The following is a 27,002-nucleotide window of genomic DNA, read 5'->3' as shown; positions in this document are numbered from 1 at the left end:
GAATCTGCCTGCGATGTGAGAGACCTGGGTTTGATCCTTAGGTTGGGAAGATTCGCTGGAGAAGGGAATAGCAACCCACTCCAGTATTCTTGCCTGGAGAAGTCCATGGACAGAGAAGCCTGGCCAGCTACAGTCCATGGAGCCTGCAAAGAGTCAGACACAAGTGAGTGAGTAACACTGGTCATCTGTATGTCTTTGGGAAAATTTCTATTCGGATCCTCTGCCCAGTTTTAATGGCACTATTCACTTTTCTGCTCTTGAGTTGTATGAGGTTTTTACATATTCTATTTCTTCCTTCAGGTGATCTTCCCTACCCAGGGGTAAAACCTGGGTCTCCTGAGTTGCAGGCAGATTCTTTACCATCTGAGCCACCAGGGAAGTTCCCATATTTTTTTTGGATATTAGCCCCTTATCAGATATATGACATGCAAGTATTTTGACCCATTTAATAGTTGCCTTTTCATTTCATTGATGGTTTCCTTTGCTGGGCAGAGGCCTTTTAGTTTAATATAGCCCTGCTTGCTTATTTTTTGCTTTTGTTCCTTTGATTTTGGTGTCAGAACCTCCTGACTTCTTCTGTGACCATGCATAGGAGCATACCAATCACTCTAATTCTGCCTTACCTTAGCAGGGTCAGGAGATTTCCTTAAACATTCTTATAGTCCTCAAATATGTATGTGTGGCCTTTGTGTTGTGGCCCAAAGGATAATTTCTCATAGGGATCTATTTATTTACCTACTCTCTTTCTTTCCTTAATGAATTGTTAAGCCTCAGAAATCACCAGTTACGCAGGGCAGTTTGAGAGATCTGGTATCTCACAGTGGGGCATTTAGTCATCTAGTATCAGGGAGGCAAGGAAAAGATGAAGAGAGCATGCGGTTCCTCTAGTATGTGCCAGGAAGACTCTCATCTATTGGCTTGACATAGGCTTCTTACAGCCACCTGATATGCCCTACAGCACCATCACACAGCACACCACATGGCCTAGTACACTCACTTGCATTGGCTGGAGTCACCTGCAAAAGTTTCTTTTCCTATAAGGCTGTGTATTGTTCATGGACCTAGAAACTGAAAACATTATTCCTGCATCGGGGATGTCTCAATTATCTTACAAGCCAATAAAATGGAGGAATACAACAGATCCAAAAATTGCTTATTTAGTGTTATTCATAAGGCCTTCCAGTTCACCTTTGAAAGCAATTTCCTGCACATACTCATATAGGGTTGATTTTGAATTAATTGCATGGTGGTAGGAAAGAGACAGAGAAGGCAATGGAACCCCACTCCAGTGTTCTTGCCTGGAAAATCCCATGGTCAGGGGAGCCTGGTGGGCTGCAGTCCATGGGGTCGCTGAGGGTCGGGCACAACTGAGCGACTTCACTTTCACTTTTCACTTTCCTGCATTGGAGAAGGAAATGGCAACCCACTCCAGTGTTCTTGCCTGGAGAATCCCAGGGACGGGGGAGCCTGGTGGGCTGCCGTCTGTGGGGTCACACAGAGTCGGACAGGACTAAAGTGACTTAGCAGCAGCAGCAGGAAAGAGAAGGGGGCAGAGATCGATTCTGATTGTGTATGGGTTGATACTTATTGCTCATAGATGATGAGAACATGCAGTATCTCTGTATTATTTTTCAACTTCCATGTGTTTTGATCATTGTCATGAAGTTTGTGAAATGCAATCTGTTTGGTGAGAAGCTACAAGTTCAGGCCCTGGTGCACATGAAGTGCTCTTTTAGCTCATTAGTCTCTGGAGAGCAAGAAAACAAACCTCACAGTGCACAATGTGCCTCAGTGAGACGGGGTCAGAGGTGCTCTGGAGATGCAGTTTCATCCTAAACTTTGGGATTTGTTGAAAGATATTGAGAGAAGAATGGGATGGCTATATTTATGAACCACATTATCTAGGAGAAGGAGGGTGAACTTGGCATTGGTTGGGGTGGGGCTGAAAACCTGGGAATGGGTAGACAGTGACAGGAATCTTGTAGAGAGTCAACAGCAACATAAGTTGTATCTAAACCAAAGCAAGGCTAATGGGGGATGGATTCAAGAAACAACAGGAAGTGGAGTCTTACTTACTGGATACATGAGGGAGAAGGACACAGCCAGTAAAGAGACGACTCCTGATTTTGGAGTGGATGGTGGTGACACCACACAAGATAGGGAACTGAAAAAGAAAAGAAGGGTATTTTGGGTTTTTAGAAAAGACAAATTCAATTTGGAACAGTTTGACTATGAACACTTGAGTGTGCCAAAAGCAGCTAGATCTCTGATGAGAATCTGCTTGGTTACCACTAAGGGTTGGTTCTTGATATTGCAGGGTAATGAACTCATTTTTGCAAGAGTCAAAAATTAAGATATACTCACCAGAGACTGATCTACAAGCTAGAATGCCAATCAGAACTACAGTGGGAACTATAATCGTCAGGGTAAAATACCAACACGAATTAGAAAGCAGAGTGTATTCTTGAGGGAAAGTGATGCCAGAACAGATGTATTTTAACTGGGGACCTCAGAAGCCCCAGGTGAAAAATAATAGTCTGCAGTTCCATAAATCTTCCAGAGGAAAACAATGTGGTTGACTTTGCAGGTTTAAGTCCTCTGTGGCATAAAAGGCTGAGCAAATCCGTATGCTCCATGGAGCACACAGGTGATGGAAAAGCATAGATAGGGATTGGTGGAGGCAGAGGGCAGAACCGAGGGAGGGCAGGAATCTAGTGGAGCTCTCAGCCTTCAGTTGCCCTCCCAGCGGCCCCCCTCCCCGCACCCAGAAGGAGAGGCAATAGTACCAACTGGCTTGCTCCTGTGGCTGCGGGAGGCCAAAGCTTCAGGTACACCAAAGAGACAGCAGGGGGAGGCTGTGAGGGGGTTTCAGCTGTAGTACACCCTGAAAGTCGCAGGGTGGCTTTGTCTTTCCCAAATCCAGGGAAGGTTGATGAATAGAATCCCTTCCATTTCCTGTGTTCTTTTTTCTTCCTTTGGATCTCGGCTACCCACTCTGTGCAGCTGAGGGCAAGCAGATGAGAACTGGGTGAAGGAGCTACAGATGAGGCGGAAGGAGTGAGTTGTTTCCGGATGGTGCGCAGTGGAGGCGCCCCCGCAGCCGGGTTGACACAGAAGCTGCCACCCACCGAACCCGTCCCAGGATGAGCCAGGCCCTTACCCATACTCGTGGCCACACTGGACCCATGACAGTCGCCAGGTGGGTGCTACCCACGCCAATTTGACCAGTCACGAAGCTGCGGCTCAGAAAGGCCGAGTGGCCTGCCCTGGTTAAGTGGTAGAGCTGCTGTGTCTAAATAGAGAGTTTATGCCCTTGACCCTGACACAGTGCTGCGTTTTGACGTCCTGAGACTAAGCAGCTCTTCTGACCAGCTCAGAATCAAGCTGATCACTAACGAAGACGGGTCCTCATGGATAGACTGCTTCTGCGTGTCAGCCACTGTGCTCAGTGTCCACTGATTGATGTGATGTGAATTGCCAACGCAACACCCCCAGGTTTTCTGATATAATTCAAAGAATCCACCAGTAGATGGCGCAGCTCCACTGGGTTTTCGAGTTATAGGAGGCTCTGCACACTCACGTTGACATATATTCTCCCACTCCCTTCGTGTGTCCCAAGGCCTCTCTTCTCTTTCTTATCTTGCCCTTATCAAAACTGGCTGTGCACGGATGACTGTCCCTGTCGCTGAAGGCCTTGGCAACACAACACCTTTAGGGCTTTCTGATGTAGTTCAAGGGATCAACCAGCAGGTGGCGATGCTCCACTCAGAAATCGGAAGAATGTAATCGGTTCCTGCTGCTGCTGCTAAGTCGCTTCAGTCGTGTCCGACTCTGTGCGACCCCATAGATGGCAGCCCACCAGGCCCCGCCGTCCCTGGGATTCTCCAGGCAAGAACACTGGAGTGGGTTGCCATTTCCTCCACCAATGCATGAAAGTGAAAAGTGAAAGTGAAGTCGCTCAGTCGTGTCCGACTAATCCTTGTTTAGTGGACTTTTATTTTCTAGTTTCCTCTAAAGAATAAGAAAATGAATAAAGAGAGTTTTCTGTCAGTTGGATTTTCCAATCCTCCACGTCCAGGAACAATTTCATGGACGAAAGGGGATGCAGCGGAGGAAAAAATGGGGAAGAGCTGGATTCAACTTTCGCCATACACTTCAGGTGTATAAGACACTTGTTCTCCTCAAGGCGGGGCTCTCAAGGAGAAGTAGGCTGCCATCTCCCCAGGGCAGACCTGGTTACCTACTCACCAGCAAAGCCAAGGCAAAGCATGAAGGCAGGCACGGAGACACTTTTATCCTGGCCCTGCGATGTGTGTTCCCAGCCCAGAAGCACCACGCCTCAGCATTCTGATTTTCTCCATTTTACTGTGAGCTTATATCTTTGTTCTTGATCCTTTTTCCCTTTTCTCTTTCCATTTCTTCTCTTTCTTTGCAGTCTCCCAGAAAGGTTTGATTTATACTTTGGCTGCTACACTCTCCTGCCTTTGACCTTTAAAACCTGCATTTGGAGGTTTTTTCCTCCTTCCTAGCATTTTCTTGCCTTTTATTTCTTGGTGCTAAGTTCTGTCTCCTTGGCCATGCTAGCCAGGCCACCACCTTCAATTCACCCTGCCCTAAAGAGGGCAAAGTGCATTCTCTTTTCTAAGCCAGGAAAAGACTCTCAGGAATCCCCAACCTGAGAAGCTGTCAGTGCAAGCCTGTGATTTCAGATTGCACTTAGTTATTCTAAAGGAACAACAGAAGAAGTGACTTAATCCATCTCATTCTCATTATTGACCCCACTTTCACCCTCTTTCACAGTGTACATGTAAGAAATCTTTCTGCTCACCTCATTGCTTATTCCACCACATTCTCTGTGTGAAAGCGGTCTACCAGGGCCACAGCCTCTTTGACGTTCTGTGGATGATACTTCTGCACCCAGTTCTGGATATGACTGGCAGAACGTCCAGGAACTGCTCCCAGCACCAGCAACTCCAAGAATTTGCTCTTTTGAGTGATCTCTGGCCTCAGCCACTGAGAGCATAATTCCTGCAGGTGGCTGACAGCCTCATACGGTCCGGTGTGTCATGGTAACAGAAGCTCCGGAAGTGCTGGCGAGCACTCTCAGGATGAAGACTGCCCATCTGTGGGCGGATTTCTTACTCTTATTGGAATTTCTTCACAGACCTCTTAGTCCCCTGTAAAACCTCCACATGTGGGTACAAGCATGCAGGCGCCTTCACAGGGCTCATCATTATTTGCTCTGGGAACAGCTTTTCTTCTATTTGTGACATCCTCCTGGGCCACCTGATAACTGAGGCCTTGTCAGCTTTGTACAAACCAATGAGTGGATCTTCTCCCCAAGGGCACTGAGAGAGGGAGGGAAAAAAGTACATCAAGAAGAAAGCCACATGACGCACATTTACTTACTTATCAGAGAAGAAGAACAGAAAGTTATCAGAAAAGGAGGAACAGAAAGTAACCGTTCTGCTCCTCTTTAAAATAACTGCCTACTGCGTGAAGGTCAAGACTCAGGACATGTTCAACCTTTCCTCTGTTACCAACTTTGAAACAAATATACAACTCTGGAAAGACAAATGTTTAGTTCATCACGTTTTCTTTAAGGTTGAGGAATAAAAAACTTACACGCATTTGCTAAAAGGAGCTTTGATGTTATCCAATACTTAATCTTGCACTTCCTGTCCCACCTTTAAAAACGGGGGTATTTGACTTTCTCTACATTTTAATAGATCATTCCAGTTTCTTATCCTCAGTGAGAATGAGGGAACAAATGCTCTGTCCCTTCACCTTTATGCAGAATGATTCCTTTGCTCCATAGAACATCTAGATTCTCTTTCACATCATATTAATACTTGAAGTGAAACTGAGACACCAGATCAGAAAAAAATAGAGAAAAAGTAACCTTATTCCTTTTCAGCAAGTTTCCCCCTCTAAGCAATTAGATGCCATTAACACTGCTCTTTGGGACCTCCTGGGAACACATATGAATGTCACTGTGCCCTTGTTCACCAGAAGGCAATGGCACCCCACTCCAGTATCTTGCCTGGAGAATCCCATGGAGGCGGAGGAGCCTGTGTGGGCTGCCGTGCATGGGGTCCCAACAGAGTCGGACACGACTGAAGCGACTTAAGAGCAGCAGCAGCAGCAGCAGCCCTTTCTACCTGTGTATGAAAATTTCTGCTCACTTTACTAGAAAAACTGACAGCTGGCTTTGTTTCCAAGATATCCAAACGTCACACTCTTAAAAACACCACACACACACACACACACACACACACACACACGGAGAAACAGGGACGATAAAGGTTGTTCGAAACAAGAAAGGTCTAGAAAAGGTAACCTTGTCTGGACTTGGTATTTCCTCAGGGTCATGAGAGGTTTTTAAACAAGGCTGACGATGCCGTTGAGAGTCTCATTTTCTCAGAGGTGACCCAGAGAAACGACAACAAGGCTCTTTCAAGGAAGCCACAGGTGTTCAAAGAAATGGCTCGAGAGTACAGGGACGCGCCTGCGCTTCTCTGTCAGCACAAACTACTGTCTTGGAGGCGGAAATGACCTCTTGCTCGGAGCTTCCCTGCTAGTTCAGTTTGAGTCAAGAATCGCCTGCAACGCAACGCAGGAGACCCCAGTTCGATTCCTAGACCGGAAGAATGCTGCAGAAGGGATAGGCCACCCACTCCAGTATTCTTGGCACTTCCCCTTTGTGGCTCAGGTGGTAAAGAACCCGCCCACAATGTGGGAGACCTAGGTTCGACCCCTGGGTTGGGAAGATCCCCTGGAGACGGGAAACGCTACAGTTTCCCCAGTGTTCTGGCCTGGAGAATTCCACGGACTGCATTCGCAAAGAGTTGGACACAACTGCGCGACTTTCAAGTTCACCAGTAATATGGCATAAGCCAGCAGAAACGGGCAAGTTTCGCTGGGTGCCCTGGTAGGCCTTTCCGCCTATGGCCCACCTCCACCTTCGGGTCCAAAGTACCAAAAGCTCTCCACGCACCAGCAGCCCCGAGTCTACTTCAGCAGCAACCCTGGGTTTTTTTCCACACGGGTCCAGAAGTTTGCTTCCGGAGGTTAGATATGACTGTAGGTGCCGCCTGAGTACCGGCCTCCTCGAGAACAGGTATCGCCGGGTCTCAGACCCGCCCGCCGCCGGCAAAGAAGCCACAGCGACATCGAGAAGGCCGCCCGCCCCGGCTAACTTCCGCCCTTCCCCCACCCCCGCCGGCTCGTGAGGTATCTCTAAGGGTACGGCTCGGGATTTCTCGGCGCTCTCCTGACCAACCCCAAGAAAATCAGCTTCTCGATTACCTCCACCCACTCTGGCTTCGCGTGGACGCCAATTCCCTCTTCCTGGGTCGGCTATCAAGTCACCACACCTCACGCCGTCGCGGGGAGGCAGGCAGGTGCGGGTTCCGCGCCCCCGCGGGGCGGTGCCGGAAGGGCGAGGCCCCGGGCGCGCGCAGACCTTGCGAGTTCAGTCTCCGCGTGACCCCTCTAGCGCCTCGAGACCCTACCCCGGCTCGCCATTCTGGGTCTCGTGCTGTGGGCGGGCGCCCACGGAAACGAAGGAGGCTTCCGGTGGCTGCGTGATAGCCACGCCCATCACCCCCCCCCCTCCTCTGCACCCCAAACCTGCGTAGGCGCGCACACGCGAGTCAGGAAGCGTCCGCACGTCCGCCCCATCCTGGGGTCAGCCCGGATGCAGAAAAAAAGGACAGTTCAGGTCACCGAGTCTCGGGCTCACGGGAGTCCTGGCGGCGAGCGAAGGAGGTTGTCTCCTGGAGCGTCCGATCTCCGACCCCCGCCCCCCGCCCCCCCCCCCGACTTGCCGCGTGTCTTGCGTCCAGATTACTCCGAATCGCGTTTCCAACAGCCGGTGGCCTTTCTACCGCGCAGTTCGCCTGGCTAGACCCCGTCTCCGAAAGTCATCACTAGATGTTTCCGGGACTCGAGTTAGGAGGCTTTTGGTCCTCCTGGCCAGACCCTCGCTGGATCAGGAGCAGCAGTCCCTCATGTTTTTAAAATCCTTCTCTGGTTTGCAGGCACGTGCTTCCCAACTATTGTTGTTTATTCTTGTTGAACAGATACTTTAAGTTTAGGGGTGCATGAAATACACTCTGAGAATAAACTTGGAGGTTCATGGACTGCCATCCTAAATTCCCAGACTATTTTCAGAAAAAGTGAATAACTCTCTATACTTTTATTTACTCTAAACATTTAAATGGGCAGAATCTTAAACTCAGTATCTTCTTTATATTCTACCGTGGCTGTGGCTGGAATGTGCAATGAGGAAGCTAGGACCTAACCCTAAGGACACACGGAAACGTCGTGGGACAGGAGTCCTGTGGTATTCCAGCAGACCTGGTTAGAGATGAGGCGGCGGAGACCAGGATGGTAAGAGCAGAAGAGGTTGAGACATGGTTGTATTCAGGAGCTCTTTTGAAGACAGAGTTAAGAGTACTTGCTCCCTGATTGGCTGGGGGGTAGGGAATAACCAAAGGACTGGAAAAAAGGATAACTGAGAGTTTTGGGGCCTGAACAACTGGGTAAACTGTGCTTTCTACGGACATGGAAAAGATCTGGCAAGAGTGGGCTTGCAGGGTAGGGCAAGAGTATGATAGATCAAGCAGTCTACTTAGGAGAAAGATGTGTATCTGGAAAAAGCTCTCCAGGTGATCTGGATCTGCCTTCCCTCTCCCCTCACACCATCAAGCTGAGAACCAACCCACTGCTGGGACACTGGGACACTCTCACAGGTGTGCATTTTCCACGAACTGAGGATGTAACAGATTGCTCAATTGCTGTACAAAGGAAAGGAAGACTCTTTACCTAGAAAGGTGACATCCTCATAGAGTTCTCCCATTACATCAAAGTAGAGGGTTTTCTGTTCAGGGGTCATTATTCTCCATTCTTCCTCGGAAAAATACAAGGCCACATCTTCAAATGTCAATGGACTCTAGAGAAGAGAGTAAGCTGTAGTTCAGTACTCGCTACAACAGAAGCCGTCCTATCACTCATTTCTGAATTACATGGGAGGCCAGTTACCAAAAACGTTAAGAGAAGATTCAAGGGAAAAGGAGTGAGAGAACAGGAAAGGTGCCCAAGAGATCAGTACACGGCTTGGGAGGTGCCCAATCCCACAGCGCCAATCCTAGTTGTCTAGGGAACACCCGGGGCTAATGTGCCTCAGAACATCTGCTGTGTAAGGCAGGATCATGGGCAGCAGAGAAAAGCAGACAAGGCCACATTCAGGCTGCCTGAAAATGCTTGTAAAGTACAGCTCACCTGGGACTTAGGCAAGGTGAGCTTAGATGCCAACTTGCAGCTTGGGGTGCTTTTCTCCTCAGAAAAGGTTGGACTCTCTTCAGCAGGCACAGCTGTGGGGAAGGAGCCAGAAAAAAGAATATATTTTCTGTTTATGAATACCCCAAACCAACTTCTACAGTTTAGGACTCCCTCAGTAAAGACAGCTCACCTTCACGTGTGTGTGTGCACACGCGAGCTCACACATCTGCACCACAAGTGGCCTTCTCATAAATTAGAACCAAAAAGCCACCACTCCATAGAACTGGTTCCCAGTTTTCATTAAATGAAAGGAAATCCACTGCTTTTCCTCTCATTAAAGAAAATGTTCACTGAACTAGGCAAGCATTAGAGGTGTTTGAAAATTAAAACCTTGGTGGGAAACATGGGAGATTTCTTTTATCACTTTTTTCCTGGTGTACAATTCTCTTCCCATTCTGCCACTGACAGCCCATTTCTGATCCCAATTTCTCCTCTAACTTCTAATGGTGAGATGACCCCAAACCCCCGCCTTGTCCTTGCTCTACCTTCTTCTCCCCTCTCAAATTTCTATAGAGAAAGGTCCACATTGTGAATACCAGGGTTCTGTGGTTTGGATGCTTCTGTACCCCAGAATGGCCTTCACCTTCACCCACCACGGACCTACTGTACTCCCACTAGACAGTCATCCTAACTGAAAGCATGACTGGGCACCTGGAAAATTCCCATGGAATGCTCCCTGAACCAATTACTATCACAGCTCCCAGGAGAAGATAATGATGATGAAACTCCTCACCTCCTTCATCCACAGGCTGGCTTTCTTTGTGAGTATTCCAGCGCGGCTCCTGCAGTACCTGGTATATATTCGAACTTTCTCCCTGGAACACACCCATTGGTTGGGGCTCTGCTGGCTTCCACTTAAAGCCTGGGGCCACTGCTGTTCCTCCTAAGAGCACTGTGTCATTTCCCAGTTGGTGTGTTGTGACCTAAAAATAACCCCCATCCTCATTAGAAAAGAGCTTTTGGTTTTGGGGTGGTGATGGAAGAACAAACAAGAGTAGAGTCCAGGTTTGGGGAGTGTGTAAGGAAATTTTTAAAAATGAAGAGAGATTGCGCCATGATTTTCTCACAAGGAACTGTACACATGATCTGGGAAAATCAGATTAAAATGAGAGAAGCTATGACTTGCTTGCCTCCACACCTCCTTGGACAGCCACAGCTCAGGCCAAGAGCAGGGTAGGGGTAGGCTGCCTGTTCTCTCACTGCCTCCAATCTCTTGCTTTCTAGACTTAGATCCTTGATTTAGTGGACTTTTATTTTCTAGTTTCCTCTAAAGAATAAGAAAATGAATAAAAGAGAGTTTTCTGTCAGTTGGATTTTCCAATCCTCCCACGTCCAGGGAACAATTTCATGGACAAAGGGGATGCAGCGGAGGAAAAAATGGGGGAAGAGCTGGATTCAACTTATCGCCATACACTTCAGGTGTATAAGACACTTGTGCTCCTCAAGGCAGGGCTCTCAAGGAGAAGTAGGCTGCCATCTCCCCAGGGCAGACCTGGTTACCTACTCACCAGCAAAGCCAAGGCAAAGCATGAAGGCAGGCCACGGAGACACTTTTATCCTGGCCCTGCGATGTGTGTTCCCAGCCCAGAGAGCACCACGCCTCAGCATTCTGATTTTCTCCATTTTACTGTGAGCTTATATCTTGTTTCTGATCCTTTTTCCCCTTTTCTCTTTCCATTTCTTCTCTTTCTTTGCAGTCTCCCCAGAAAGGTTTGATTTATACTTTGGCTGCTACACTCTCCTGCCTTTGACCTTTAAAACCCTGCATTTGGAGGTTTTTTCCTCCCTTCCTAGCATTTTCTTGCCTTTTATTTCTTGGCTGCTAAGTCCTGTCTCCTTGGCCATGCTAGGCCAGGCCCACCACCTTCAATTCACCCTGGCCCTAAAGAGGGCAAAGTGCATTTCTTTTTCTAAGGCCAGGAAAAGACTCTCAGGAACTCCCCAACCTGAGAAGCTGTCAGTGCAAGCCTGTGATTTCAGATTGCACTTAGTTATTCTAAAGGAACAACAGAAGAGTGACTTAATCCATCTCATTCTCCAATTATTGACCCCACTTTCACCCTCTTTCACAGTGTACATGTAAGAATCTTTCTGCTCACCTCATTGCTTATTCCACCACATTCTCTGTGAAAGCGGTCTACCAGGGCCACAGCCTCTTTGACGTTCTGTGGATGATACTTCTGCACCCAGTTCTGGATATGACTGGGCAGAACGTCCAGGAACTGCTCCAGCACCAGCAACTCCAAGATTTGCTCTTTTGAGTGGATCTCTGGCCTCAGCCACTGAGAGCATAATTCCTGCAGGTGGCTGACAGCCTCATACGGTCCAGGTGTGTCATGGTAACAGAAGCTCCGGAAGTGCTGGCGAGCACTCTCAGGATGAAGACTGCCCATCTGTGGGCTGGATTTCTTACTCTTATTGGAACTCTCTTTCACAGACCTCTTAGTCCCCTGTAAAACCTCCACATGTGGGTACAAGCATGCAGGCGCCTTCACAGGGCTCATCATTATTTGCTCTGGGAACAGCTTTTCTTCTATTTGTGACATCCTCCTGGGCCACCTGATAACTGAGGCCTTGTCAGCTTTGGTACAAAACCAATGAGTGGATCTTCTCCCCAAGGGCACTGAGAGAGGGGAGGGAAAAAAAGTACACATCAAGAAGAAAGCCACATGACGCACATTTACTTACTTATCAGAGAAGAAGAACAGAAAGTTATCAGAAGAGGAGGAACAGAAAGTAACCGTTCTGCCTCCTCTTTAAAATTAACTGCCTCTGGTGAAGGCTCAAGACTCAGGACATGTTTTCAACCTTTCCTCTGTTACCCAACTTTGAAACAAATATACAACTCTGGAAAGACAAATGTTAGTTCATCACGTTTTCTTTAAGGTTGAGGAATAAAAAACTTACACGCATTTGCTAAAAGGAGCTTTGATGTTATCCAATACTTAATCTGTGCACTTCCTGTCCCACCTTTAAAAACGGGGGTATTTGACTTTCTCTACATTTTAATAGATCATTCCAGTTTCTTATCCTCAGTGAGATGAGGGACAAATGCTCTGTCCCTTCACCTTTTATGCAGAATGATTCCTTTGCTCCATAGAACATCTAGATTCTCTTTCACATCATATTAATACTTGAAGTGAAACTGAGACACCAGATCAGAAAAAAATAGAGAAAAAGTAACCTTATTCCTTTCAGCTAGTTTCCCCCTCTAAGCAATTAGATGCCATTAACACTGCTTCTTTGGGACCTCCTGGGAACACATATGAATGTCACTGTGCCCCTTGTTCACAGAAGGCAATGGCACCCCACTCCAGTACTCTTGCCTGGAGAATCCCAGGGAGGGGGGAGCCTGGTGGGCTGCCGTCCATGGGGTCCCAACAGAGTCGGACACCACTCAAGCGACTTAGAAGCAGCAGCAGCAACAGCAGCAGCAGCCCCTTTCTACCTGTGTATGAAAATTTCTGCTCACTTTACTAGAAAAACTGACAGCTGGCTTTGTTTCCAAGATATCCAAACGTCACACTCTTAAAATACACACACACACACACACACACACACACACACACGGAGAAACAGGGACGATAAAGGTTGTTCGGAAACAAGAAAGGTCCTAGAAAAGGTAACCCTTGTCTGGACTTGGTATTTCCTCAGGGTCATGAGAGGTTTTTAAACAAGGCTGACGATGGCCTTGAGAGTCTCATTTTCTCAGAGGTGACCCAAGAGAAACGACAACAAGGCTCTTTCAAGGAAGCCACAGGTGTTCAAAGAAATGGCTCGAGAGGTACAGGGACGCTGCCTGCGCTTCTCTGTCAGCACAAACTACTGTCTTGGAGGCGGAAATGACCTCTTGCTCGGAGCTTCCCTGCTAGTTCAGTTTGAGTGAAGAATCCGCCTGCAACGCAACGCAGGAGACCCCAGTTCGATTCCTAGACCGGGAAGAATTGCTGCAGAAGGGATAGGCCACCCACTCCAGTATTCTTGGCACTTCCCCTTTGTGGCTCAGGTGGTAAAGAACCCGCCCACAATGTGGGAGACCTAGGTTCGACCCCTGGGTTGGGAAGATCCCCTGGAGACGGGAAACGCTACAGTTTCCCCCAGTGTTCTGGCCTGGAGAATTCCACGGACTGCATTCGCAAAGAGTTGGACACAACTGCGCGACTTTCAAGTTCACCAGTAATATGGGCATAAGCCAGCAGAAACGGGCAAGTTTCGCTGGGTGCCCTGGTAGGCCTTTCCGCCCTATGGCCCACCTCCACCTTCTGGGTCCAAAGTACCAAAAGCTCTCCACGCACCAGCAGCCCCCGGAGTCTACTTCAGCAGCAACCCTGGGTTTTGTTTCCACACGGTGTCCAGAAGTTTGCTTCCGGAGGTTAGATATGACTGTAGGTGCCGGCCTGAGTACCGGCCTCCTCGAGAACAGGTATCGCCGGGTCTCAGACCCGCCCGCCGCCCGGCAAAGAAGCCACAGCGACATCGAGAAGGCCGCCCGCCCCGGCTAACTTCCGCCCTTCCCCCCACCCCCGCCGGCTCGTGAGGTATCTCTAAGGGTACGGCTCGGGATTTCTCGGCGCTCTCCTGACCAAACCCCCAAGGAAAATCAGCTTCTCGATTACCTCCACCCAGCTCTGGCTTCCGTGGACGCCAATTCCCTCTTCCTGGGCTCGGCTATCAAGTCACCACACCTCACGCCGTCGCGGGGAGGCAGGCAGGTGCGGGTTCCCGCGCCCCCGGGGGCGGTGCCGGGAAGGCGCGAGGCCCCGGGCGCGCGCGCGGACCTTGCGAGTTCAGTCTCCGGCGTGACCCCTCTAGCGCCTCGAGACCCTACCCCGGCTCGCCATTCTGGGGTCTCGTGCTGTGGGCCGGGCGCCCACCGGAAACGAAAGGACGGCTTCCGGTGGCTGCGTGATAGCCACGCCCATCACCCCCCCCCCCTCCTCTGCCCCCCAAACCTGCGTAGGCGCGCACACGCGAGTCAGGAAGCGTCCCGCACGTCCGCCCCATCCTGGGGTCAGCCCCGGATGCAGAAAAAAAGGACAGTTCAGGTCACCGAGTCTCGGGCTCACGGGAGTCCTGGCGGCGACGCGAAGGAGGTTGTCTCCTGCGAGCGTCCGCGATCTCCGACCCCCCCGCCCCCCGCCCCCCCCCCCGACTTGCCGCGTGTCTTGCGTCCAGATTACTGCCGAATCGCGTTCCAACAGCCGGGGTGGCCTTTTCTACCGCGCAGTTCGCCTGGCTAGGACCCCCGTCTCCGAAAGTCATCACTAGGATTGTCCCGGGGACTCGAGTTAGGAGGCTTTTGGTCCTCCTGGCCAGACCCCTCGCTGGATCAGGAGCAGCAGTCCCTCATGTTTTTAAAATCCTTCTCTGGTTTGCAGGCACGTGCTTCCCAACTATTGTTGTTTATTCTTGTTGCTGCTGCTGCTGCCGCCGCCGCCGCCGCCGCCACCGCCAAGTCGCTTGAGTCGTGTCCGACTCTGTGCGACCCCATGGACGGCAGCCCACCAGGCTCCCCCGGTCCCTGGGAGTCTCCAGGCAAGAACACTGGAGTGGGTTGCCATTTTCTTCTCCAATGCATGCAAGTGAAAAGTGAAAGTGAAGTCGCTCAGTCGTGTCCGACCCTCAGCGACCCCACGGACTGCAGCCTTCCAGGCTCCGCCGTCCATGGGATTTTCCAGGCAAGAGTACTGGAGTGGGGTGCCACGGCCTTCTCCGTTATTCTTGTTAGCTAGGTTTGAACCTCGTGGTGTCCCTTCCGTTTACATTTCGCTTTGACGTATAAAGAAATTCAGATACAGGACGCGGCGTCCGCAGAGTCACGTGGATTACAGGTGGCAGATTTTAGACCAATTGTAGGTCTCCTGTTGTCATACCCCATGCTTTTGCTACTGTATTAGGCGTCCCTGAAGGACAGGACTCTTGTTTCATCTTACACGTCCTGTAGTGCTTAGCATAGTTCTTTGGAGAAGGCATCTTGCTAAGAACCCGGATATCTCAGGTTGTCAGTGTCTCCAAATTTTCATCCTTTACCTAAGCATTGAGCCATTTGGCGGAGAAGGCTATGGCACCCCACTCCAGTACTCTTGCCTGGAGAATCCCATGGACGGAGGAGCCTGGTGGGCTGCCGTCCATGGGGTCCCAACAGAGTCGGACACGACTGAAGCGACTTAGCAGCAGCAGCAGCAGCAGCCCCTTTCTACCTGTGTATGAAAATTTCTGCTCACTTTACTAGAAAAACTGACAGCTGGCTTTGTTTCCAAGATATCCAAACGTCACACTCTTAAAACACACACACACACACACACACACACACACACACACACACACGGAGAAACAGGGACGATAAAGGTTGTTCGGAAACAAGAAAGGTCCTAGAAAAGGTAACCCTTGTCTGGACTTGGTATTTCCTCAGGGTCATGAGAGGTTTTTAAACAAGGCTGACGATGGCCTTGAGAGTCTCATTTTCTCAGAGGTGACCCAAGAGAAACGACAACAAGGCTCTTTCAAGGAAGCCACAGGTGTTCAAAGAAATGGCTCGAGAGGTACAGGGACGCTGCCTGCGCTTCTCTGTCAGCACAAACTACTGTCTTGGAGGCGGAAATGACCTCTTGCTCGGAGCTTCCCTGCTAGTTCAGTTTGAGTCAAGAATCCGCCTGCAACGCAACGCAGGAGACCCCAGTTCGATTCCTAGACCGGGAAGAATTGCTGCAGAAGGGATAGGCCACCCACTCCAGTATTCTTGGCACTTCCCCTTTGTGGCTCAGGTGGTAAAGAACCCGCCCACAATGTGGGAGACCTAGGTTCGACCCCTGGGTTGGGAAGATCCCCTGGAGACGGGAAACGCTACAGTTTCCCCAGTGTTCTGGCCTGGAGAATTCCACGGACTGCATTCGCAAAGAGTTGGACACAACTGCGCGACTTTCAAGTTCACCAGTAATATGCGCATAAGCCAGCAGAAACGGGCAAGTTTCGCTGGGTGCCCTGGTAGGCCTTTCCGCCCTATGGCCCACCTCCACCTTCTGGGTCCAAAGTACCAAAAGCTCTCCACGCACCAGCAGCCCCCGGAGTCTACTTCAGCAGCAACCCTGGGTTTTGTTTCCACACGGTGTCCAGAAGTTTGCTTCCGGAGGTTAGATATGACTGTAGGTGCCTGCCTGAGTACCGGCCTCCTCGAGAACAGGTATCGCCGGGTCTCAGACCCGCCCGCCGCCCGGCAAAGAAGCCACAGCGACATCGAGAAGGCCGCCCGCCCCGGCTAACTTCCGCCCTTCCCCCCACCCCCGCCGGCTCGTGAGGTATCTCTAAGGGTACGGCTCGGGATTTCTCGGCGCTCTCCTGACCAAACCCCCAAGGAAAATCAGCTTCTCGATTACCTCCACCCAGCTCTGGCTTCCGTGGACGCCAATTCCCTCTTCCTGGGCTCGGCTATCAAGTCATCACACCTCACGCCGTCGCGGGGAGGCAGGCAGGTGCGGGTTCCCGCGCCCCCGGGGGCGGTGCCGGGAAGGCGCGAGGCCCCGGGCGCGCGCGGACCTTGCGAGTTCAGTCTCCGGCGTGACCCCTCTAGCGCCTCGAGACCGTACCCCGGCTCGCCATTCTGGGGTCTCGTGCTGTGGGCCGGGCGCCCACCGGAAACGAAAGGACGGCTTCCGGTGGCTGCGTGATAGCCACGCCCATCACCCCCCCCCGCCTCCTCTGCCCCCCAAACCTGCATAGGCGCGCACACGCGAGTCAGGAAGCGTCCCGCACGTCCGCCCCATCCTGGGGTCAGCCCCGGATGCAGAAAAAAAGGACAGTTCAGGTCACCGAGTCTCGGGCTCACGGGAGTCCTGGCGGCGACGCGAAGGAGGTTGTCTCCTGCGAGCGTCCGCGATCTCCGACCCCCCCCGCCCCCCCCCCCCCCGACTTGCCGCGTGTCTTGCGTCCAGATTACTGCCGAATCGCGTTCCAACAGCCGGTGGCCTCTTCTACCGCGCAGTTCGCCTGGCTAGGACCCCCGTCTCCGAAAGTCATCACTAGGATTGTCCCGGGGACTCGAGTTAGGAGGCTTTTGGTCCTCCTGGCCAGACCCCTCGCTGGATCAGGAGCAGCAGTCCCTCATGTTTTTAAAATCCTTCTCTGGTTTGCAGGCACGTGCTTCCCAACTATTGTTGTTTATTCTTGTTGCTGCTGCTGCTGCTGCCGCCGCCGCCGCCGCCACCGCCAAGTCGCTTGAGTCGTGTCCGACTCTGTGCGACCCCATGGATGGCAGCCCACCAGGCTCCCCCGGTCCCTGGGAGTCTCCAGGCAAGAACACTGGAGTGGGTTGCCATTTTCTTCTCCAATGCATGCAAGTGAAAAGTGAAAGTGAAGTCGCTCAGTCGTGTCCGACCCTCAGCGACCCCACGGACTGCAGCCTTCCAGGCTCCGCCGTCCATGGGATTTTCCAGGCAAGAGTACTGGAGTGGGGTGCCACGGCCTTCTCCGTTATTCTTGTTAGCTAGGTTTGAACCTCGTGGTGTCCCTTCCGTTTACATTTCGCTTTGACGTATAAAGAAATTCAGATACAGGACGCGGCGTCCGCAGAGTCACGTGGATTACAGGTGGCAGATTTTAGACCAATTGTAGGTCTCCTGTTGTCATACCCCATGCTTTTGCTACTGTATTAGGCGTCCCTGAAGGACAGGACTCTTGTTTCATCTTACACGTCCTGTAGTGCTTAGCATAGTTCTTTGGAGAAGGCATCTTGCTAAGAACCCGGATATCTCAGGTTGTCAGTGTCTCCAAATTTTCATCCTTTACCTAAGCATTGAGCCATTTGGCGGAGAAGGCTATGGCACCCCACTCCAGTACTCTTGCCTGGAGAATCCCATGGACGGAGGAGCCTGGTGGGCTGCCGTCCATGGGGTCCCAACAGAGTCGGACACGACTGAAGCGACTTAGCAGCAGCAGCAGCAGCCCCTTTCTACCTGTGTATGAAAATTTCTGCTCACTTTACTAGAAAAACTGACAGCTGGCTTTGTTTCCAAGATATCCAAACGTCACACTCTTAAAACACACACACACACACACACACACACACACACACACACACACGGAGAAACAGGGACGATAAAGGTTGTTCGGAAACAAGAAAGGTCCTAGAAAAGGTAACCCTTGTCTGGACTTGGTATTTCCTCAGGGTCATGAGAGGTTTTTAAACAAGGCTGACGATGGCCTTGAGAGTCTCATTTTCTCAGAGGTGACCCAAGAGAAACGACAACAAGGCTCTTTCAAGGAAGCCACAGGTGTTCAAAGAAATGGCTCGAGAGGTACAGGGACGCTGCCTGCGCTTCTCTGTCAGCACAAACTACTGTCTTGGAGGCGGAAATGACCTCTTGCTCGGAGCTTCCCTGCTAGTTCAGTTTGAGTCAAGAATCCGCCTGCAACGCAACGCAGGAGACCCCAGTTCGATTCCTAGACCGGGAAGAATTGCTGCAGAAGGGATAGGCCACCCACTCCAGTATTCTTGGCACTTCCCCTTTGTGGCTCAGGTGGTAAAGAACCCGCCCACAATGTGGGAGACCTAGGTTCGACCCCTGGGTTGGGAAGATCCCCTGGAGACGGGAAACGCTACAGTTTCCCCAGTGTTCTGGCCTGGAGAATTCCACGGACTGCATTCGCAAAGAGTTGGACACAACTGCGCGACTTTCAAGTTCACCAGTAATATGCGCATAAGCCAGCAGAAACGGGCAAGTTTCGCTGGGTGCCCTGGTAGGCCTTTCCGCCCTATGGCCCACCTCCACCTTCTGGGTCCAAAGTACCAAAAGCTCTCCACGCACCAGCAGCCCCCGGAGTCTACTTCAGCAGCAACCCTGGGTTTTGTTTCCACACGGTGTCCAGAAGTTTGCTTCCGGAGGTTAGATATGACTGTAGGTGCCTGCCTGAGTACCGGCCTCCTCGAGAACAGGTATCGCCGGGTCTCAGACCCGCCCGCCGCCCGGCAAAGAAGCCACAGCGACATCGAGAAGGCCGCCCGCCCCGGCTAACTTCCGCCCTTCCCCCCACCCCCGCCGGCTCGTGAGGTATCTCTAAGGGTACGGCTCGGGATTTCTCGGCGCTCTCCTGACCAAACCCCCAAGGAAAATCAGCTTCTCGATTACCTCCACCCAGCTCTGGCTTCCGTGGACGCCAATTCCCTCTTCCTGGGCTCGGCTATCAAGTCATCACACCTCACGCCGTCGCGGGGAGGCAGGCAGGTGCGGGTTCCCGCGCCCCCGGGGGCGGTGCCGGGAAGGCGCGAGGCCCCGGGCGCGCGCGGACCTTGCGAGTTCAGTCTCCGGCGTGACCCCTCTAGCGCCTCGAGACCGTACCCCGGCTCGCCATTCTGGGGTCTCGTGCTGTGGGCCGGGCGCCCACCGGAAACGAAAGGACGGCTTCCGGTGGCTGCGTGATAGCCACGCCCATCACCCCCCCCCGCCTCCTCTGCCCCCCAAACCTGCGTAGGCGCGCACACGCGAGTCAGGAAGCGTCCCGCACGTCCGCCCCATCCTGGGGTCAGCCCCGGATGCAGAAAAAAAGGACAGTTCAGGTCACCGAGTCTCGGGCTCACGGGAGTCCTGGCGGCGACGCGAAGGAGGTTGTCTCCTGCGAGCGTCCGCGATCTCCGACCCCCCCGCCCCCCCCCGACTTGCCGCGTGTCTTGCGTCCAGATTACTGCCGAATCGCGTTCCAACAGCCGGTGGCCTCTTCTACCGCGCAGTTCGCCTGGCTAGGACCCCCGTCTCCGAAAGTCATCACTAGGATTGTCCCGGGGACTCGAGTTAGGAGGCTTTTGGTCCTCCTGGCCAGACCCCTCGCTGGATCAGGAGCAGCAGTCCCTCATGTTTTTAAAATCCTTCTCTGGTTTGCAGGCACGTGCTTCCCAACTATTGTTGTTTATTCTTGTTGCTGCTGCTGCTGCTGCCGCCGCCGCCGCCACCGCCAAGTCGCTTGAGTCGTGTCCGACTCTGTGCGACCCCATGGACGGCAGCCCACCAGGCTCCCCCGGTCCCTGGGAGTCTCCAGGCAAGAACACTGGAGTGGGTTGCCATTTTCTTCTCCAATGCATGCAAGTGAAAAGTGAAAGTGAAGTCGCTCAGTCGTGTCCGACCCTCAGCGACCCCACGGACTGCAGCCTTCCAGGCTCCGCCGTCCATGGGATTTTCCAGGCAAGAGTACTGGAGTGGGGTGCCACGGCCTTCTCCGTTATTCTTGTTAGCTAGGTTTGAACCTCGTGGTGTCCCTTCCGTTTACATTTCGCTTTGACGTATAAAGAAATTCAGATACAGGACGCGGCGTCCGCAGAGTCACGTGGATTACAGGTGGCAGATTTTAGACCAATTGTAGGTCTCCTGTTGTCATACCCCATGCTTTTGCTACTGTATTAGGCGTCCCTGAAGGACAGGACTCTTGTTTCATCTTACACGTCCTGTAGTGCTTAGCATAGTTCTTTGGAGAAGGCATCTTGCTAAGAACCCGGATATCTCAGGTTGTCAGTGTCTCCAAATTTTCATCCTTTACCTAAGCATTGAGCCATTTGGCGGAGAAGGCTATGGCACCCCACTCCAGTACTCTTGCCTGGAGAATCCCATGGACGGAGGAGCCTGGTGGGCTGCCGTCCATGGGGTCCCAACAGAGTCGGACACGACTGAAGCGACTTAGCAGCAGCAGAGCCATTTGGACAAAAGTTATCTATAAGACTCGAAGACAAGTAAGTATGTGTAACTCAGTTGTACACTGGAGATGAAACTGACCTTAGTGTGAAAAATCAGTGTGAGAAACTCCTCTGGCAAGGATACCAGAGATCTACATGCCAAGGAGGAAAATAAAAAAGGAGTGCCTGTCCGCATTTTAACATGCAAACTAAGATTACACTCAGAAGATAAGGTTAATCCTTATTTGCAGAGCAAAGCTGCCCTCAAGTGTGAGAGGACACCGTGCATTATCTGTGATTGTAAAACCAGTAAACATGTTTGCTTCACCAAGGAGTCGTTTTCAGAATGATCCTTTCAAAGCTGTGTTCCTAAGGTCAGGCCTTTTCAACCGAATGTTTTACAACAATGGAAGAAAAGTCAGAGCATTGTTGCTTCTGGATAATTCCAGGCTTACCTTTCAGCTGGGTCACTCACCAGTGAGGATGGTCAGATAAAGGCATTTTCTTTTTCCTCTTTTTTAAATAGTGAGATTTGTAAACCATGTGAACTTTAATATTAATCTGCTCGAAGTTATTCCTTATAATTGTCTTCACTAGAAATTAGATTATACAGTTAGCCATTTAGAATGAATATGAAAATAAGTATAATGATCTCTTCAGTTTTCCTTATAACCTACTATGGCTTATATGCTTCAAAGAAAAGAAAAAAAAATTTAAATGACTAGAGACTCCAGGAAGACAGGTTGTAATTCACTTAAATTTCATTACATATTAATATGATTAGTGGTTTAAGCATACATTGACCCGTTTTAAAACGTTTTTCCGTTATAAAACTCTGCATAATTAAACGTTTATAGTTTACTTATAATTTAAATCCATAACGCCCAGATCTCTTCCATACTTATGTTTTGTCTAATATGTTTGAAACACTAAGTAAAAAAGAGAAACTATGTAAAATCTGTGTAAAAAGGATTTTCTTTCCTGTAAACACTTCAACTTTGAGTCACCCAAGGAATCAAGATGTGATCCTGAGCAGCAAACAACTTTAAAGGTGCACGGAAGAATACTGGAGTGGGTTGCCATGTCCTCTTCCAGTGGATCTTCTTGACCCAGGGATGGAACCCGTGTCTCTTACATCTCCTGCGTTGGCAGATGGGTTCTTTACCACTAGTGAAAGCTTACCAGAAGGGGGGCTCAATTGGGGACTAGGTGAAGACCCCTGTTGGAATGCCTTTTTAGTGCCTAAGAGCAATTATATGGGCCTCCTCTTTGCTCCGGCGTCAAGGGAAACATTCCAAGTAGGAGCAACATCAGTTTGGTGACATCATAAGATCTGTATGGGGGCTATTACAGTGGCTGCAGTGGGGAGAGGGTAAATCCTTATGAGACTTACCATTCACATCAATTACCATCTTACCCAGACAGAACTGCATGCTCACTGGTTCCGGTTTTGTTCCCTGTGACTTCTGCACTGATGTTCTGCAGAACCGTGCTGGTCACCCTAACTTTGCCTCACTCTACCAGGAACTGCCCAACACCCCACAATATCTGAACATGTATTGTGGCTCTCATGTGGTAGGCAAAAGGATCACTTCACATAGGAAGGTGTCAGATTACCTACCACCTTTCTTACCTTAACCAGGGGAGAACTTCAATTCCGGCCTGGAGACCCCTCCCCCTGCCACCCACCACCTCTCATCAATGTCCAGATTACGGAGCCCAGAGTCCCACTCGGTATCTGGTGTGATGCACACCCAGAGCCATATCTTCATCAATCATGCTTGTAGTCATCACAAATAATAACATCTACAAGTGGGAGCTTTTTCAACATACATATCTTACTGAAAAACATAAGCATTTTACAAATGCTTCTGCCAGCTGAGTTTGTCTCCTCCAAAACACTTGGGAAAGGGCTTGCATGTATCTTTTCAAGCTAGCATTTTTCTTTTTCTTTTGTGATACGTACCCAGGAGTGGAATTGCTGGATCATATGGTAGCTCTATTTTTTTGTTTGTTTGTTTCTGAGGAACATCCATATTGTTTTCCATAGTGGCTGCACCAATTACATTTCCACCAGAGGTGTAGGAAGATTCATATTTCTTCACATTATTGTCAATACTTGTTACAGCTCTTCTTTTTCATAATGGCCATTTTAACAAGTGTGATGTGATATCACATTATCATTTTGATTTGCATTTCCCTGATGGTTAACAGCATAGTGCATCTTTTTTTTTCTATTTATTTTTAATTAAAAGATAATTGCTTTACAGAATTTTGTTTTCAGTCAAACCTCAAAATGAATCAGCCATAGGTATATATATGTCCCTTACTTCTTGAACCTCCCTCCTATCTCCCTCCCCATCCCATCCCTCTACTCTAGGTTGTGGGTCTCAAACAGAGACCCTGTTTGATTTCCCTGAAACATACTGCAAATTCCCACTGCCTATCTATTTTACATATGGTAATTTAAGTTTCCATGTTACTCTCTCCATACATTTCACCCTCTTCTCCCCTCTCCCTGTGTCCATTAGTCTGTTCTCTATGTCTGTTTCTCCACTGCTGTCCTGCAAATAAATTGTTTGTTACCATCGTTCTAGATTTTGGGTATATGCATTCAGTTCAATCACTCAGTCGTGTCCGACTGGTTCCCAGCCCATGGACTGCAGCATGCCAGGCTTCCCTGTCCATCACCAACTCCCGGAGTTTACTCAAATTCATGTCCATTGAGTCGGTGATGCCATCCAACCATCTCATCCTCTGTCATCCCCTTCTCCTCCCGCCTTCAGTCTTTCCCAGCATCAGGGTGTTTTCCAATGAGTCAGTTCTTTGCATCGGGTGGCCAAAGTATTGGAGTTTCAGCATCAGCATCAGTCAATGAATATTCAGGACTGAATTCCTTTAGGATTGACTGGTTAGATCTCCTTCCAGTCCAAGAGACTCTGAAGAGTCTCCTCCAACACCACAGTTCAAAAGCATCAATTCTTCAGCACTCAGCTTTCTTTATAGTCCAACTCTCACATCCATACATGACTACTGGAAAAACCATAGCTTTGACTAGATGGACCTTTGTTGGCAAAGTAATGTCTCTGATTTTTAACATGCTGTCTAGGTTGGTCATAGCTTTTCTTCCATGGAGCAAGCGTCTTTTAATTTCATGGCTGCAATCACCATCTGCAGTGATTTTGGAGCCCAAGAAAATAAAGTCTGTCACTGTGTCCATTGTTTCCCCATCTATTTGCCATGAAGTGATGGGACCAGATGCCATGAGCTTAGTTTCCTGTATGTTGAGTTTTAAGCCAGCTTTTTCTTTCTCCTCTTTCACTTCTACCAAGAGGCTCTTTAGTTCTTCCTCACTCTCTGCCATAAAGGTGGTGTCATCTGCATATCTGAGGTTATTGAGATTTCTCCCGGCAATCTTGATTCCAGCTTGTACTTCATCCAGCCTGGCATTTCTCATGATGTATTCTGCATAGAAGTTAAATAAGCAGGGTGACAATATACAGACTTGACACGCTCCTTTCCTGCTTTGGAACCAGTCTATTGTTCCATGTACAGTTCTAACTGTTGCTTCTTGACCTTGACCTTCTTGATATATGCATTAGTGTACGACATTTATTTTTCTCTTTCTACTTACTTCACTCTGATAGGCTCTAGTTTCATCCACCTCATTAGAACGGACTCAAATGCATTCCTTTTATGGCTGAGTAATATTCCATTGTGTATATGTACCACAACTTCTTTATCCATTCATCTGTCAATGGACATCTAGGTTGCTTCCATGTTCTAGCTATTGTAAATAGTGCTGCAATGAACAGTGGAGTACATGTGTCTTTTTCAATTTTGGTTTCCTCAGGGTATATGCCTCTGAGTGGGATTGCTTGGTCATACGGTGGTTTTATTCCTGGTTTTTTAAGTAATCTCCATACCATCTTCCATAGTGGCTGTATCAATTTACATTCCCACCAACAGCACAGGAGGGTTCCTTTTTCTCCACGTTTATTGTTTGTAGACTTTTTGATGAGGGCCATTCTGACTAGTGTGAGGTGATATCTCATTGTAGTTTTGACTTGCATTTCTCTAATACTAAGTGATGTTGAGCATCTTCTCATGTACTTGTTAGCCATCTGTATGTCTTTGGAGAAATGTCTGTTTAGGTCTTCTCCCCACTTTTTGATTGGGTTGTTTGTTTTTCTGGTATTGAGTTGTATGAGCTGCTTATATATTTTGCAAATTAATCCTCTGTCAGTTGTTTCATTTGCTATTATTTTCTCCCATTCTGAAGGTTGTCTTTTCACCTTGTTTATAGTTTCCTTTGCTGTGCCAAAGCTTTTAAGTTTAATTAGGTCCCATTTGTTTACTCTTGTTTTTATTTCTATTACTCTAGGTGGTGGATCATAGAGGATCTTGCTTTGATTTATGTCATCAAGTGTTCTGCCTGTGTTTTCCTCTAAGAGTTTTATAGTTTCTGGTCTTACATGTATGTCTTTAATCCTTTTTGAGTTTATCTTTGTGTGTGGTGTTAGGAAGTGTTCTAATTTCATTCTGTACATGTAGCTGTCTAGTTTTCCCAGCACCACTTATTGAAGAGGCTATCTTTGCCCCATTGTATATTCTTACCTGCTTTGTCAAAAATAAGGTATGGATAGATGCATGAATTTATTTCTGGATCTTTTTCCATTGGTCTATATTTCTGTTTTTGTGCCAGTACCATGCTGTCTTGATGACTGTAGCTTTGTAGTATTATCTGAAGTCAGGAAGGGTGATTCCTCCAGCTCCATTCTTCTCTCCCAAGACCACTTTGGCTATTCGGGGTCTTTTGTGTTTCCAAATGAATTGTGAAATTTTTGTTCTAGTTCTGTGAAAAATGCCATTGGTAATTCGATAGGGATCACATTGAATCTGTATATTGCTTCTGGTAGTATAGTCATTTTCACAATATTGATTCTTCCTACCCAGGAACATGGAATATCTCTCCACCTGTTTTTTTAATCTTTGATTTCTTTCATCAGTGTCTTATAATTTTCTGTATACAGGATACAGTTCTTTTGTCTCCTTGGGTAGGTTTATTCCTATATATTTTATTCTTTTTGTTGCAATGGTGAATAGGATTCATTCCTTAATTTCTTTTCCTGATTTTTCATTGTTAGTGTATAGGGATGCAAGTGATTTCTGTGTATTGATTTTGTATCCTGCAACATTGCTAAATTCACTGATTATCTCTAGTAATTTTCTGATAGTATCTTTAAGGTTTTCTATGTATAGTATCATGTCATCTGCAAACAGTGAGAGCTTTACTTCTTCTTTTCCAGTCGGGATTCCTTTTATTTCTTTTTCTTCTCTGATTGCTGTAGCTAGGACTTCCAAAACTATGTTGAATAATAGTGGTGAGAGCATCTTTTAATGTACCTGTTGGCCATCTGGGCTTCCCTGGTGGCTCAGAAGTAAAGAATCTGCCTGCGATGTGAGAGACCTGGGTTTGATCCTTAGGATGGGATGATCCGCTGGAGAAGGGAATGGCAACCCACTCCAGTATTCTTGCCTGGAGAAGTCCATGGACAGAGAAGCCTGGCCAGCTACAGTCCATGGAGTCTGCAAAGAGTCAGACACAAGTGAGTGAGTAACACTGGTCATCTGTATGTCTTTGGGAAAATTTCTATTCGGATCCTCTGCCCAGTTTTAATGGCACTATTCACTTTTCTGCTCTTGAGTTGTATGAGGTTTTTACATATTCTATTTCTTCCTTCAGGTGATCTTCCCTACCCAGGGGTCAAATCTGGATCTCCTGAGTTGCAGGCAGATTCTTTACCATCTGAGCCACCAGGGAAGTTCCCATATTTTTTTTTGGATATTAGCCCCTTATCAGATACATGACATGCAAGTATTTTGACCCATTTAATAGTTGCCTTTTCATTTCATTGATGGTTTCCTTTGCTGGGCAGAGGCCTTTTAGTTTAATATAGCCCTGCTTGCTTATTTTTTGCTTTTGTTCCTTTGATTTTGGTGT

The 27,002-nt window shown here is 49.0% G+C and overlaps 2 protein-coding genes across 4 annotated transcripts in view; both read right to left on the bottom strand.

The window, feature by feature from the left end:
* Positions 1-27,002, bottom strand: part of ZNF75D (zinc finger protein 75D) — a 58,892-nt gene that overhangs the window by 19,836 nt on the left and 12,054 nt on the right. The window contains exon 2 of one of the 3 annotated variants that reach the window (XM_059883247.1): positions 2,077-2,164. In XM_059883247.1, the coding sequence (XP_059739230.1) occupies positions 2,077-2,085 (9 nt within the window). In that variant the 5' untranslated portion in view covers positions 2,086-2,164. Of the gene's footprint in view, positions 1-2,076; positions 2,338-27,002 lie in introns of those variants that run through there. The other 2 variants (XM_059883246.1, XM_024987714.2) reach the window with 2 other exon arrangements.
* LOC132342124 (zinc finger protein 75D) lies at positions 8,317-14,477 on the bottom strand. Its single transcript, XM_059883611.1, has 5 exons — positions 13,962-14,477; positions 11,445-11,968; positions 10,079-10,268; positions 9,286-9,377; positions 8,317-8,956 (listed from the first exon to the last, which is right to left on the bottom strand). The coding sequence occupies exons 2-5, from the start codon at positions 11,889-11,891 to the stop codon at positions 8,795-8,797; spliced, it is 891 nt and encodes a 296-aa protein (XP_059739594.1). The 5' UTR covers positions 11,892-11,968; positions 13,962-14,477; the 3' UTR covers positions 8,317-8,794.

Source organism: Bos taurus, chromosome X, assembly GCF_002263795.3.
Source record: "Bos taurus isolate L1 Dominette 01449 registration number 42190680 breed Hereford chromosome X, ARS-UCD2.0, whole genome shotgun sequence".
Lineage (NCBI taxonomy): Eukaryota > Metazoa > Chordata > Mammalia > Artiodactyla > Bovidae > Bos > Bos taurus.
This window is presented reverse-complemented; position numbering and strand designations above follow the sequence as displayed.

Excerpts from the sequence above, each read along its gene's own strand:
- LOC132342124 (XM_059883611.1), bottom strand. The coding sequence starts at position 11,891 with ATGTCACAAATAGAAGAAAAGCTGTTCCCAGAGCAAATAATGATGAGC. Across the intron at positions 9,378-10,078 it reads CCAGCCTGTGGATGAAGGAG|CTGTGCCTGCTGAAGAGAGT; the intron begins GTGAGGAGTTTC and ends CCTTCCCCACAG. Across the intron at positions 8,957-9,285 it reads TCACCTTGCCTAAGTCCCAG|AGTCCATTGACATTTGAAGA; the intron begins GTGAGCTGTACT and ends TCTCTTCTCTAG.